General features: G+C 40.2%; 1 protein-coding gene across 4 annotated transcripts in view; it reads right to left on the minus strand.

Annotated features, from left to right (window-relative positions):
* Positions 1-1,313: 1,313 nt before the first annotated feature.
* ADGRF1 (adhesion G protein-coupled receptor F1) overlaps positions 1,314-13,573 on the minus strand; it is a 47,076-nt gene continuing 34,816 nt past the window's right edge. For 3 of the 4 annotated variants that reach the window (XM_016185896.2, XM_060188726.1, XM_060188728.1), the window contains 5 exons: positions 12,282-12,470; positions 8,695-10,068; positions 6,496-6,537; positions 5,565-5,624; positions 1,314-1,866 (listed from right to left, as the gene is read on the minus strand). In XM_016185896.2, coding sequence (XP_016041382.1) covers positions 1,852-1,866; positions 5,565-5,624; positions 6,496-6,537; positions 8,695-10,068; positions 12,282-12,470 — 1,680 coding nt within the window. In that variant the 3' untranslated portion in view covers positions 1,314-1,851. The remainder of the gene's footprint in view (positions 1,867-5,564; positions 5,625-6,495; positions 6,538-8,694; positions 10,069-12,281; positions 12,471-13,573) is intronic. The other variant, XM_016185897.2, reaches the window with a different exon arrangement.

Raw genomic sequence — 13,573 nt, forward strand, 5'->3', positions numbered from 1 at the left:
AACAACCAATCAGAAAACATTTCTAGATTAGATATCCTTTTTCATGTTCATACTTACGTTCTCTGGATTATATATTTGTTACTAAGAAATGAACCCATAAAAGGACAAATAATTCTTCCTGTGAAAAACTGCTTTCCAATAAAGTAGCTTTACCTTTGTTTATTTAGTATGCAGATCTCTTTGTGTATAAGTCTTTGGCCAATGATTCAGAAACTAAACAGAATTCATACATTTTAAAAATGAAAGTATTTGGGCTGGGGAGAAAACACGATGGCTATGCAAAGAGACTCTCACGCCTGAGGCTCCAAAGTTCCAGGTTCAGGCCCTCACACCACCACAAACCAGAGTTAAGCAGAGCTCTGGTAAAAGTAAATAAATAAACAATGCACCTGAATTATCAAAATGAAATAAAAATTCAAATAAGGAGCATACACTTGTTGTAAAATATAAAGTACTAAGATATCTTGTATTATTTCTCATTCATTGATTTATTCATTAATTAAACATCCCTAGTGTTTGGATGTTTATGCTGTAATATGAGCACTGTTTAGACACCAGGATACTGAAGAAGGGAAAAAAAAAAGCTCAATTTCCCACTACAGTTCATGTCATGATTGTTTCTAACTCATGATAAGAGAGACATGTTCTTTATACTTACAATAGATATGTCAGAGAGCTTCTCAGCTTTCACTAAGTTTTTAAGCGGCTATGACACAATGAGCTTTGGAGTGTGTGTGTGTGTGTGTGTGTACGATGGTGTGCAGGGGAGTAACACAGAGACAGGAATTTTAAAAAAATGTGAAAGTTTCAAAGCAAAATAAATGATTTTCCAGGAGTTCTATGTAAGTAAACATATATAACTCTAAAGAAAATTATTATGGTCATGACCATTACTTTAAAACTGAATCTATTTCCTTTTGGAGAGGAGAATATTAAATAGCAGGGGTCGGGTGTTAGTGCAGCAGGTTAAGCGCACATGGTGCAAAGCACAAGGACCAGCGTTAAGGATCCCGGTTGGAGCCCCAAGCTCCCCACCTGCTGAGGGGTCACCTCACAAGCGGTGAAGCAGGTCTGCAGGTGTCTTTCTCTCTCTCCCCCTCTCTGTTTCCCCTCCTCTCTCTGTCCTATCCAACAACAATGACATTAATGACCATAATAATACCCACAACAATAAAACAAGGGCAACAAAAGAGGGGAAATAGCCTCCGGTAACTGTGGATTTGTAGTGCAGGCACCGAGCCCCAGCAATAAGCCTGGAGGCAAAAAAAAAAAAAAGTATTAAATAGCAGCACACTCTGAAACTCTACATGGTATATGGTCTGATCTCAAATGTACATTTATTTCAAAGGTAGCTTCTTCACATATGTAAAGTTATATTGGTTTAAGTTGTTGGTCAAATAACAGGACTTAAGTCACAAAAACTAAAACTAAATCCTTTCTCTCTGAAGGGAGAGTCTGTAGTGGGCATCAGAGTTGGTTTCTTGGTTAAGAGTGACAGAGACTGTGGTTGGGGACAAAGGGAGAACCAAGAAGCCACCAAGCTCTCAGCAGGAAAAACATTTTGAAAGATCACATCACAGTATTATGAGGATTTTGAAAGATCACATCACAGTATTATGAGGACTTGAAGTACGGTCTTTGGAGAAAATATCATAGACTTCTTCCATCCCCGTCAGGCAACTTTTCAATTTTCATTGTTCATTTCAAGCTGTTTGTGTCAACACCTTTCTTCTTGTCTTTCAGTGGATGGCTGTGTCTCCTACATGGCAGGAGATACATCTATGTATCTATCCCGGTCTGGGTTCTCCAGCATTCTGACGAGCCTTTATCTGGTCCATTGCTCTTTGTGCATCATTGCGATCCTTCCTGTTTTTTTGAGAAAAGAGATGAGCTCTCCACTTTCAGTTCAGCCACTCAATCTGTTTTCCTGGAACTCCTCTGCCATCTGTTATCACTCCTCTCACATCTGTTTTCAGACATTCTCTTCGCAGCTCATCCTTCCCTACCCAGAGTGTCTCTCGCTTCCTAGTGATGGGTCAACCCAGTCACTGCAATGTGCTATCTCCCCATTCAAGTATCTTGACAAGAGCCCCATGACTGGTGTTATCTATCCTTCCTACTTCGTCATGTTATCATTCCTCAGCCTCTGTCATCTAGATTCTTGCTCTTTCATCCCTTCAGAAATTTTCAAATACTCATTTTTCTTCTCTCAACAGCATTTTTATTTACAAGTAAGTGAGCCCTCTACCCAGAAAAATAACATCTCACTTCGATCATTAGCTATGAAAATGAAAATGGAGACAACAGAAGTGGCACAGAAGTGGAAGGATCCCAGCCCTGCCCCCTTGACATTAGCAACAAGGAGCAAAAACACAGCCAGGAATCAAGTTTCTGTTTTCACTTTACTTTATCTTTGAGTTTTCTCTCTTTGGCTTTCCTGTGAAAAGAATTCTGATTTCCTGCTTTCAATAATGGGGACTCTAACTGCATTGTCAAAAAAAAAAAAAAAGCTTTTTTTTTCTTTATTTTTTAATGTAATAACTTCTACTGTAATTCCTGCTTAATAATAGAGAATTATTTATTAGATCCAAATATTCTTTTTATCTTTATTTATTTATTGGATATAGACAACCAGAATCTAGAGGATGAGAAAGGTAGAGAAGGAGAGAGACAGAGAGACACCTGCAGCCCTGCTTCACCACTCTGGAAGCTTTCCCCCTGCAGGTGGGGAACAGGGACTTGAATTAGGATCCTTGGGCACTGTAGTGCGTGCACTTAACCAGGTGTGCCACTACCTAGCTCCTGATTCAAATATTTTTGTTCAAGAGATATTTGGCTCTTCAAGATATAAAATCAGAATCACAAAAAGTTAGTAGACTGGAAGATAGTCCACTCAGTAGAGTATGTACCTTACCATGGGTGAGATTATAAAATTGAACCCCAGCACTACATGGGCACATCATGGATTAGTGTTGATATTTCTCCTCTGTTTATTCTCTCTCTCTCTCTTTCTCTCTCTCTCTCTCTCTCTCATTTTTTAATATTTTTTAAAATATTTCTTATTTTCAATTGGACCTGAAGTAACTGCTAGAAGTATTGCACATATATGAAGTCCCGATACTATATTAAAAAGAATTGCAAACTGCAAAACCTTCTGCTCTGAGAGAAAATTAAAACTAAAGGGTCCTAAGTGACTTCCCTGTACCCCACACAGCTTATTAGTCACTGAGTTAGAACTCCAAGGCAGATCTAAGGTGCACTGGCCACTGCCCACTAATTCAGAGCTGTGCCTTCTGCTACAAAAATTGTTTTAATGTCAGTAGATACTTTCCTCACTGTTTTTCCTTCATCATCATTACTATTAAAGGTTATACTGCCCCTGTAAAAATCTCCATTGCTGAAAAGTTTTTTTTTTTTTATTTTACCCAATCTCTGTTATGGGGACATTTTCTAAAAGGCCCTGGAGTCCTGCTGAAAAGACAAACGTCCAATTAGCATAACAGTACAACAGTCACTCACAAGTACATTTATCACTAAGGTTCCCCTTGCATGAATGTGAATGTCATTTAGGTGGCAAAGAACAGAACAAGAATCCTGTTCACACACAAACTTCTCAGTTTGCCAATTTCCAAGCAAAAAAAATGTAAAAAATAACACAGTGTCACTCTACTCACTTAAGGGAGAAGACTCAGAGAGAGCAATTTATCTATTAAAAACTAAGGGGATTTCTTTTCTACTTTTGTGGAAAAGGAAAAATGCTTCACAGGAGCTGAGGGAAGCCAAACAGAAAGAGTGCCCTGTGATTCTAGACATTGGCAGGCAAGTCAGACTAGAACAAGTAAAAAACAAAAAAAAATTAGGGTATGTGCTATTGGCTCAGGACATGGCAGAAACAGGAGACCACTGAACTTGCAGGGATGAAGTACTGAATTCAATCTCTGGCATCAAATGTGCCAGAATTGTGTTCTGGTTCTCTGTCTCCTATGTAACTAACTAAATAAATAAGTAAATCTTTTAAAATAAAATTCTGTCATAGTAAAATAATAAAAAATTTTTAATGATTTTGGATCCCTTTTCTCCAATAAAACTAAGGTGAACTCTGGGCCTCGGAAAAATAGAATCAAACTGTCCTGAGACTGTGATAGTTCCTGGTGAATCCCAGCTACATTCTTTTTGGCTTTGATTGGACCAAGACAGGAAGATACAAATATCACTTATACTGGGAGAACCCCCAGATCCCTGGTGAGGCAGGACTGGGCAGTGGAGTTTGTGAAGCAGAGTCCACTCCCAGCCTTTGACTACTTTCTTTCTCCTTACCATAGTAAAAATCATACCCCAATGAAATTTGCTCTACCATTTTTTTAACTTTTTAAATTATCTTTATTTATTGGCTAGAGACAGCCAGAGGTTGAGAGGAAAGGCAGAGATAGAGGAGAGAGAGAGAGAGAGAGAGAGAGAGAGAGAGAGAGAGACCTGCAGCTCTGTTTTACCACTCATGAAGCTTCCCCTTGCAGGTGGGGACTGGGGGTTTGAACCTGGGTCCTTGCACACTGTAACGTGTGTGCTCAAACAGGTGTGCCACCACCCAGTTCCTGCTCTACCGTTTTTTTATATGCAATGTATGACTGTTGTGTGATCCTTAAATACACATGTCTGTCCTTCCCCTTTAAAAACAAGTATGATTTTCCCTGGAAAACTAAGTGTATATAAATAACTGCGTCAGTTTAACAAGAACCCCAACCCTCCTTTTCTGTGAAGCTTACAACCAGACTTCTCTACTCACTCTACAATTTTGATACATATCAGTTGTGTACAATATGTCAGATACCAGCAACGTAGAGGATATAGAGGTGACAGAAACTTAAGGGTTTTAAGCAAAAGTGGATTTTCTGTAAAATTTCTTTTTTTTTTTCCCACTTCCAGGGTTATCGCTAGGTTCGGTTTGGTGTCTTTCGCTAGAATTCACTGCTCCTGGAAGTTAGTTTTTTCCATTTTATTGGATAAGAGAGAGGAATTGAGGGGAGGGGGAGACAGGGAGAGAGAGAGAGAGAGAGAGAAAAAAAAAAAAAAAAAGACCTGCATCACTGCTTGTGAAGAAGGGACCTGGAGGCTAGAATCAGGTTCCTCGATGGGTCCTTGTGCTTCATACTATGAGCACTTCACTGAATACACCACAACCTGGCCCCCTCTGTGAAATTTGTTAAGGATAGAAATGCAAGACTAGGGAGTCGGGCTGTAGCGCAGCAGGTTAAGCACAGGTGGTGCAAAGCACAAGGACCGGCATAAGGATCCCGGTTCGAACCCCGGCTCCCCACCTGCAGGGGCGTCGCTTCACAAGCGGTGAAGCAGGTCTGCAGGTGTCTAGCTTTCTCTCCTCCTCTCTGTCTTCCCCTCCTCTCTCCATTTCTCTCTGTCCTATCCAACAACGACAACAACAATAATAACTACAACAATAAAACAACAAGGGCAACAAAAGGGAATAAATAAATTAAATAAAATAATTTAAAAAAAAGAAATGCAAGACTAGAACTCTAGACACCAGGCCCTTAGTGAAAGGTAATTACCTTTGATAGTTGCTTCAGAGAGCTTAAAGGAGACAATCTGTGAAGTAGCAATTGTCGCATCTATAAGAAGAGGGAGAGAGAGAGATGCGTATATACAATCATTACAGACAAACCCACACTGCAGGTTCAAATTGTTAACAACGGTGTTTCCAAGAGGCATTTATTAGACTGTAAATGTGGTGTTTGATAGAATTTGTTTTTTTTAGCCTATGTACCTAGAATTAAACAAAGAACAGCAATACCAATGGCCATAATAACTCAGATGCTAGACATTAGTAATTGACAGTAATTGTTAAATTGAGATTTATCTTTGAAGCAGAGATTTTTTTTCTCATCACGTAGACTGTGACTGATTTAATTCAATCACAAACAACAGATTGTTTCTTTGTCAGTTAATGCTTTGTGCATGTGCAATGATTCTGTTAATTATAAACTCTCCATGATATTCTTTAAAAGCAAAACTGCACGGAGTGTCATATTGTCTGTGCTCCTAACAGTTATTTAACGTTTAGGAAAAATAATAGTTTGTTTTTTTCTGTTCTCTTATGTTTTTACTGGATACTCCTTGTTTTATGTATTGTTGGAATCAATTCAACGTTTATTATTAAAAACCTAAATATATACAAGTGCATATATCTTTCAGCATAAGAAAATAGAGAAAAAACAAAGGAGAATTTAACCTCTAAAGAATACATATTTGCTTTTGAATTATTATGAAACCACAATTGAAGGTAAAAAAAAAATTAAGTGAGAAAGTCTCCTTTCGCTCTTATGTTTTGTCCTGTGAGTCTTCCTTTTTTAAAACTGTAGGATTGTTTTCCAAAAGTAGCTGTAATCTAACTGTTGCTTATACAGATAAGGGCCTTAGCATTGTGACACCCAACAGCTTCGATGCCTGAGTTAGGAGTGAAGGAGAAAATAGTATGCATACCTTACTATCCATGAGCATTCCAAAACACAAGATGAAAAGCCCCTTAAAAAGGAACAGATCACATGCATTACCTTCTCTTTTTCCAGAAAATAAAGCATCTCTATGCATTTCTATTCTATTCTACTGTCCAGCATTGAAGTTGCGTTCTTAGCTGTGCCTCTACTAGGCCATGGTTGGCTTGAAGGGAAGGAAGCTGTGCGACCTTCACAACTTCTGCTACCACACACTCAAAATTTTTGTTCCCAACTCTTCATCTGCACGATTCCAGCCTTTAGGTCCATGATTGGTCAACAATTTGTTTGGCTCTTTTCAGTTACCAGGTTCCAGATGCTAGCATGATGCCAACCAGACTTCCCTGGACAGATGACCCCACCAATGTGTCCTGGAGCCCCACTTCCCCAGAGCCCCACCCCACTAGGGACAGAGAGACAGTCTGGGAGTATGGATCCACCTGTCAATGCCCATGTTCAGCAGGGAAGCAATTACAGAAGCCAGACCTTCCACCTTCTGCATCCCACAAGGACCCTGGGTCCATACTCCCAGAGGGATAAAGAATAGGAAAGCTGTCAGGGGAGGGGATGGGATATGGAGATTGGGTGGTGGGAATTGTGTGGAGTTGTACCCCTTTTATCGTACGGTTTTGTTAATGTTTCCTTTCTTAAATAAAAAAATAATAATAAAAATTTTGTTCAATGTGTCAAGTACTGAATGGAGAAAGTTTTACATGAACGCAGAGTTTATTTCCGCTTTTGTGTCATCTTGAGCCTAGAACGAGTAACTTCCATTTGGTTCTGTATCTTAGCATGCCTTCAAACTAGGCAGTGACTCTCTCCTAGTGACCAGCTACAGAACATCATGCACACAGGTGGAACCTCAACGCTCAGGAGAAGACCTTTTCAGTCTTCTTTTCATCAGGTTCAGCCCTTGGAAAACCCTGGACACAGGCCTTCATGGGTCTTGAAATCCTCATCCTACTTGTTGCTCATGCATACAGCAGGTACACGTAGAGCAGCCTCTCTATTCTTCAGCAGAAGTCCCCTGAACCTGTCTACCACCAGGTACTCACCATCATAACCGTCTAGACCCACACATTCACTGGTTTGCTGAAGCATGTGAAGAATCATCTACCCTTAGGAGATATCTCTTCAGCATCTATTTTTGTGCCAGGCACCACGATCAACACCAAATAATCTCATTTATTTCTCGTGTGTACACTATGATATAAATACCATTCTCCCTGCCTAAGAGATTTTAAAAGGAGTAGGAGGAGGAGAAGAAGAAGAACTTGAAAGAAAAAAGGAAGTAATTTGTTAAAAAGTTACACAAAAGATGAATCCACATATTTGATCTTGAACATATTAACTCCAAAGCTCCAATATTAAACATCACTTCTTGGGGTCATTATGCAGGTGTTCCAGCACTGAGCCAGCACTTGAAGGCTCTCCTCAAAATGTATCAAAGAACTAAGGATTACTTTGTTCCTTTGTTCTCTCAACAGTCTTGACGGGGGGCATGTCAAACCCTTCCTGCAAGAGATAGCAGCCTTCGTCTGTAATGAACCATATAGTATACACTTTAGGCCTTTCAGGTCATGCAGACTCTGTTTCAACTAGTTAATTCTGACATGGTAGCAAAAGCAGTCCTGGACCATGTATATATAAATGAATAAGTGTCTTTGTGTTCCAATAGCTTTATCTGTATTTACAGGGCTAGCAAAATAACTCACTTGGATAGTGTTACTGTTTTACCATGTGTGAGATCTAGATTCAAGCCCAGTTCCCACCACACTGAAGGAAATTTTCATGCTGTGGTCTCTTTTACAGTCTCTGCCTCACTGTCTGTCCTATTTATTTATTTATTTTCCTTCTTTTATTTATTTATTTATAAAAAGGAAACATTGACCTATTTATTTATTTTTAAATTATCTTTGTTGGGTATGAACAGTCAGAAATCAAGAAGGAAGGGGGTGATAGTGAAGGAAAGAGACAGAGATACCTGCAACCCTGCTTCACCACTAGCAAAGCTTTCCCCCCGGAGGTGAGGACCTGGAGCTCGAAACCAGGTCCATGGTGCATTGTAACATGTGCGCTCAACCAGGTATGGTACCATCTGGCCCTTGTCACTCTCTCTCTAAGAAAAATAACTATTTATAATGACAATGTTGGCCATAGTCTTCCAGTCTCTACTTATTGTTCTCACCTGGAATGCATTGAGAAATGCAAAAATAATATGCCAAGCCTGATTCTGGCTGTCCACCATTGTTCCTATGCCAAAGCCCCAAGTGAGTCCCAGCAGAGGGGTGAGAATGAGGAGGCTCTTGCCCATTCGAGTGACAGTGACCCTGTCATCTTTGGCGAGTCTTTCTCCAATAGCAGGCCTCCAGAGCTTCATGAGAACTAGTAGAATCACAGTTAAATTCACCGCCACAATAGTGAGTGCAGGAACAGAGAAGGCTAGAAGAGGTTTGCTTTCTTCTGACCAGTTAAGCCAACACACATCTGTTCTCTTGTAGCCATTGGTAGGTTGTGTAACTGCAATTGTGACAACACATATGATAAGAGGGCACCCATATCCCAAGCAGAACCCCACGGCCATCATCAAGGAAGTGGTCACACGATGAAACACAAGAACAATCCGATAAGACAGAAGGAAGCCAAGGGTGAGCATCCAAAAGAACAAAGAGAGATAGAAAAAGTGTGTAAAGAAGACTGCAGCGATGCAGACACTAGCAGGGCTTACAGTGGTGTCCACAGTCGCAGCCACAATAAACCAGATGTCAGCAATCAGAAGGCACAAGGCTATGTTCACCATGCAAACATGGCGTGTATAAGATGTTTGATTACTCCTGACATGCTTCCAGAAGAGAGCCTCAATAACTAAGCATAAGACAAGACTTGTGATGGAGATGCCCAGTCCCACAAGCGTGATCCATGTTACAACAGGAATGATGGCAGGAGGGACAGAGGGCGACATCAATATAGAAAAGGAAGTCAGGTGAGTACATCGGCATGTCACGGCATCTTGAGTTTCGTTCACCAGGTGACAACCTTCATCGTTCCACTGCAAGTGGCTAAAATCCCAGAACACACAACGGGGTTGGTTCAGATTGGACTCCATCTTGGAAAAACTCAGGAAAATCTCATTGATGGAGTAGTTTTGAATGACTGTTGATATCACAGGTCCATTGATGTGAGTATTTCCATTTTTAGTGATAGGAAGAATATTTCCAAGTGTCAATGATGCCATGCTGACAATAGTTTTTGGAAGGGACGTTTGGAATTGATCTGATGCAATTAACACACGCCCTCTGATGGGAGTGGAGGTATTTTTGGGTAACAGTTCAGTCTGGTAACTATATCCCTTCTTAAATTGGCTTTCAGAGACTGGAATCCCTTTCCAGTTAATAAATTCTCGAGAAAAATTCAATGGCAGAGCTGCTGGATGTACCAGAGTGCTGATGTTTTCCAAAGTCTCTAGTAACTGCGAGCTGGCATGTTTTTCTTCCTTTAGTAATACTGTCCAATTGGTTACTGATGCTGCATTAAGGATATGGTCAGCTATGTTAATTATGTCCTGAAAAATACAGATGAAAGTTGATTTTTATTTTCAGTAAACAAGTGTGAGAACCAACAGTAGTTATTCAAATTAACTACATGAGAATTGGCTTGAATGTGTACTATGGAAAACTTATCAATAAAGCTCAAGTCAGTTATTCCACACCGCTGATGCTTTGATTTAAGAAACTTGGGCCAGGAGGACCAGGTGGTGGCACACCTGGTTAAGCTCACACTCTACAGTGTGCAAGGACCTGGGTACATGGGTTCAAGCCCCTGGTCCCCACTTACAGGGAGGCCGCCTCACAAGTGATGTCTATCAGGTCTGCAGGTGTCTATCTTTCTCTCCTCCTTTCTATCTTCTGATCCTCTGCTATCAATTTCTCTCTGTCTTATTATTTTTTAATGGATAAAATGGGCTCCAGAAACAGTGGATTTTTAATGTGAGCATTGAGCCTTACCAATAACCCTGGAGGCAAGAAAGAAAGAAAGAAAGAAAGAAAGAAAGAAAGAAAGAAAGAAAGAAAGAAAGAAAGGGATGGAAGAAGGGAGGAAGGAAGGAAGGAAGGGAGGAAGGAAGGAAGGAAGGAAGGAAGGAAGGAAGGAAGGAAGGGAAGGAACTTGGGCCAGTAGAACCATGCAAGTTCCCAGGTGATCACCCCAGTGCCCAGATATACACAACATGGTTTTAGCACCGAGAAGAAAAGACCCTACTCTTTGGATTGCATCAATATATTTTCCTTCTGAGATGGTAAACATGATGACTGCTCAGGCTGAGACTTGAGGAGGCAGACATTACACTGAACTGCTTTCCATGTTATTCTTGTTTGGCTAACATCTGAAGTTCAAAATTCAGGTCCCAGGTGGTAGTGGTCTTGGTTGAGCACACATGTTGCATCTTGGTTGAGCACTCATGCTGCATCTTGGTTGAGCACACATGTTGCATCTTGGTTGAGCACTCATGTTGCATCTTGGTTGAGCACTCATGTTGCATCTTGGTTGAGCATTCATGTTGAATCTTGGTTGAGCACACATGCTGCATCTTGGTTGAGCACACATGCTGCATCTTGGTTGAGCACTCATGTTGCATCTTGGTTGAGCATTCATGTTGAATCTTGGTTGAGCACACATGCTGCATCTTGGTTGAGCACTCATGTTGCATCTTGGTTGAGCACTCATGTTGAATCTTGGTTGAGCACTCATGTTGCATCTTGGTTGAGCACTCATGTTGAATCTTGGTTGAGCACACATGTTGCATCTTGGTTGAGCACTCATGTTGCAATGCACAACGGCCTGTGGTTCTGGTCTTCACCTACAGTAGGAGTGCAGGTGTCTCTCCCTATCTCCCTCTTCTCCAGGAGTGCAGGTGTCTCTCCCTATCTCCCTCTTTCCTTTTAGGTTTCTCTCTGTCTCTAGTCAATAAGTAATAAATAATATATAGGGTTTAAAAATCAAAATTCATGTCATGGATACTTCAAATTGTATGTAAATATGATTTTCATAGAAGAAACTATATATTTACCTGCAATATAAGCTGGCTAGGGTGGCTAAACTGTAGGTCCTTTATTTTCCTTTTTGTTCATCTGCTACTCTTATAGGAATGGGTTCTTATTTGTGCACTTCTAAATTCTATTTTTTTGACTATTCAGTTTAAATCATGAAGTCATGGCATGAAGAAAGGCAGCTCTTGAAATATTTACTAATAATTTAAAAACATTTGGCTACAAAAAATAACAATTATAGGCTGCCAAGAAACATTAAATAATTGAAACTTATGTACAAAAGCTCTAAGACTTCCTCTAAGAAAGGTGTGATTCAGTTCCCTCTTACTTTGAACTCACATAGTTGATTCCATGAGTTTCTTAAATTTTTGTATTATATTTATTGGATAGAGACAGCCAGAAATCAAGAGGGAAGGGGGTGATAGAGAGGGAAAGAAACAGAGAGACACCTGCAGGACTACTTCACCACTTGCAAAACTTTCCCCTTGCAGGTGGGGACCAGTGCTCGAACCCAGGTCCTTGCTCATTGTAATAGTGTGCTCAACCAGGTGCGCCACCACCCGTCCCCTCCATGAGTTTTTTGAACACTGCAGAGACACCACGAAAGCTCACACAAACTGATACATAGTATTTCTTAGAAAATGGGCTTTTTAAAAAAAATGGGCTTTTGTTAATTCCTCTTTTGAGAGAGTGTGTTTCAACTGAGTCTCTAAGAACTGAAAGAACATACCTCCATTGTTGAGTTGGACACCCTCAAAAGACTTGCCAGAGACAGGGCTGAAACATTGCTCAGAATAGACACCACAGAAGCCAGATTCCCAGCTGTGGTTGATGGGTTTTGCTTAATGATGGTTGAAAGATTTCTCACCAAAGACGACATGGCTGTCTCGGTAACATTGCTTGCAATTACACTGAAACTCTAGAAATGAAATGAATCATTTTCTAGGAAAGAACAGAATACTTCTCTTACATGAAACTAAAAATGGGATTATGACCATTGGTATTAGCATCATTTGTTATAATGAAAGATTAGTGTAACATAATAGAAATAACTGTGGCTATTATTTAATCCTTTCTATTTTTCAGACACTATGCTAAAATGGTTTCCTAATGATTGATCGAGTTAATCCTTCTGTGACACTCTGAGAGAGATGTCATGGTTACTTCTATTTATAATTAAGGAAGCCGAAATTTGAAGAGATTCATTAAAAGGATAACCAGTGACTTTTTAATTTTGTTTTATTGGGGAGCATACCAGGCTTCACTGCTCTGTGTCAACATTTTCAGGGAGAAATAGAGAGGCAGAGAGATAGGAGAGCCACCACAGTCCCAAAGCTTCCTTACTGTGTGTTATGGACTCAAAACCAGATCACACTAATGGCGAAGAAGGTGCCCTCCCACATAAGCTGTCTGACCTGCTGTCCAGTGATTTTTCAAATCACACCCACCTAGGAAGTGTAGATCCTATTAGCACTAAATCCTATTTCTACTCATTATGTTGACAAATAAATGAAAGGATAAGAATACAGAAGAACATGTGTGGAGTCTGACTATATGTTGGCATTATGTTCTGATCACATTGTGGGGTAAACTAGCCCAGCTGTGGTCCATGTCCAGAACTGAAGCAAAGAAAGTAACATCAAGGAAAAGCCTCAGAGACCATCTGGAACACTACCTGTTCCCAATTTACAGATGAGCAAAGTGAGGTTCAGAAATTTAGAAGTAAGTATTGCATAGTCCCTTAATAGATACCATCCTGGGGTTTTTCCACTGTAATAGATTTTCCATTGAAGACAGAAGTTCTATTCAAATTCGAGAGGTTTTCATAAACAGTGTCTATGAACTGGTCTTAGAGTCCCTCTGTCCTATGACTTGATGAGTTCAGCTTGCTTTTTCTTCTGTGTTCGTATCTACTTTGTCCTGAGCGTTGAAACTCCCTAAGAGACCATTGTGTGGATGTCACGTCACTGAACTGGAAATGATTCTGTTTCTAGTTCAACCACTGCTTCCAGAGGGACCCTC

Source organism: Erinaceus europaeus, chromosome 4 (assembly GCF_950295315.1).
Source record: "Erinaceus europaeus chromosome 4, mEriEur2.1, whole genome shotgun sequence".
NCBI classification, from domain to species: Eukaryota; Metazoa; Chordata; class Mammalia; order Eulipotyphla; family Erinaceidae; genus Erinaceus; species Erinaceus europaeus.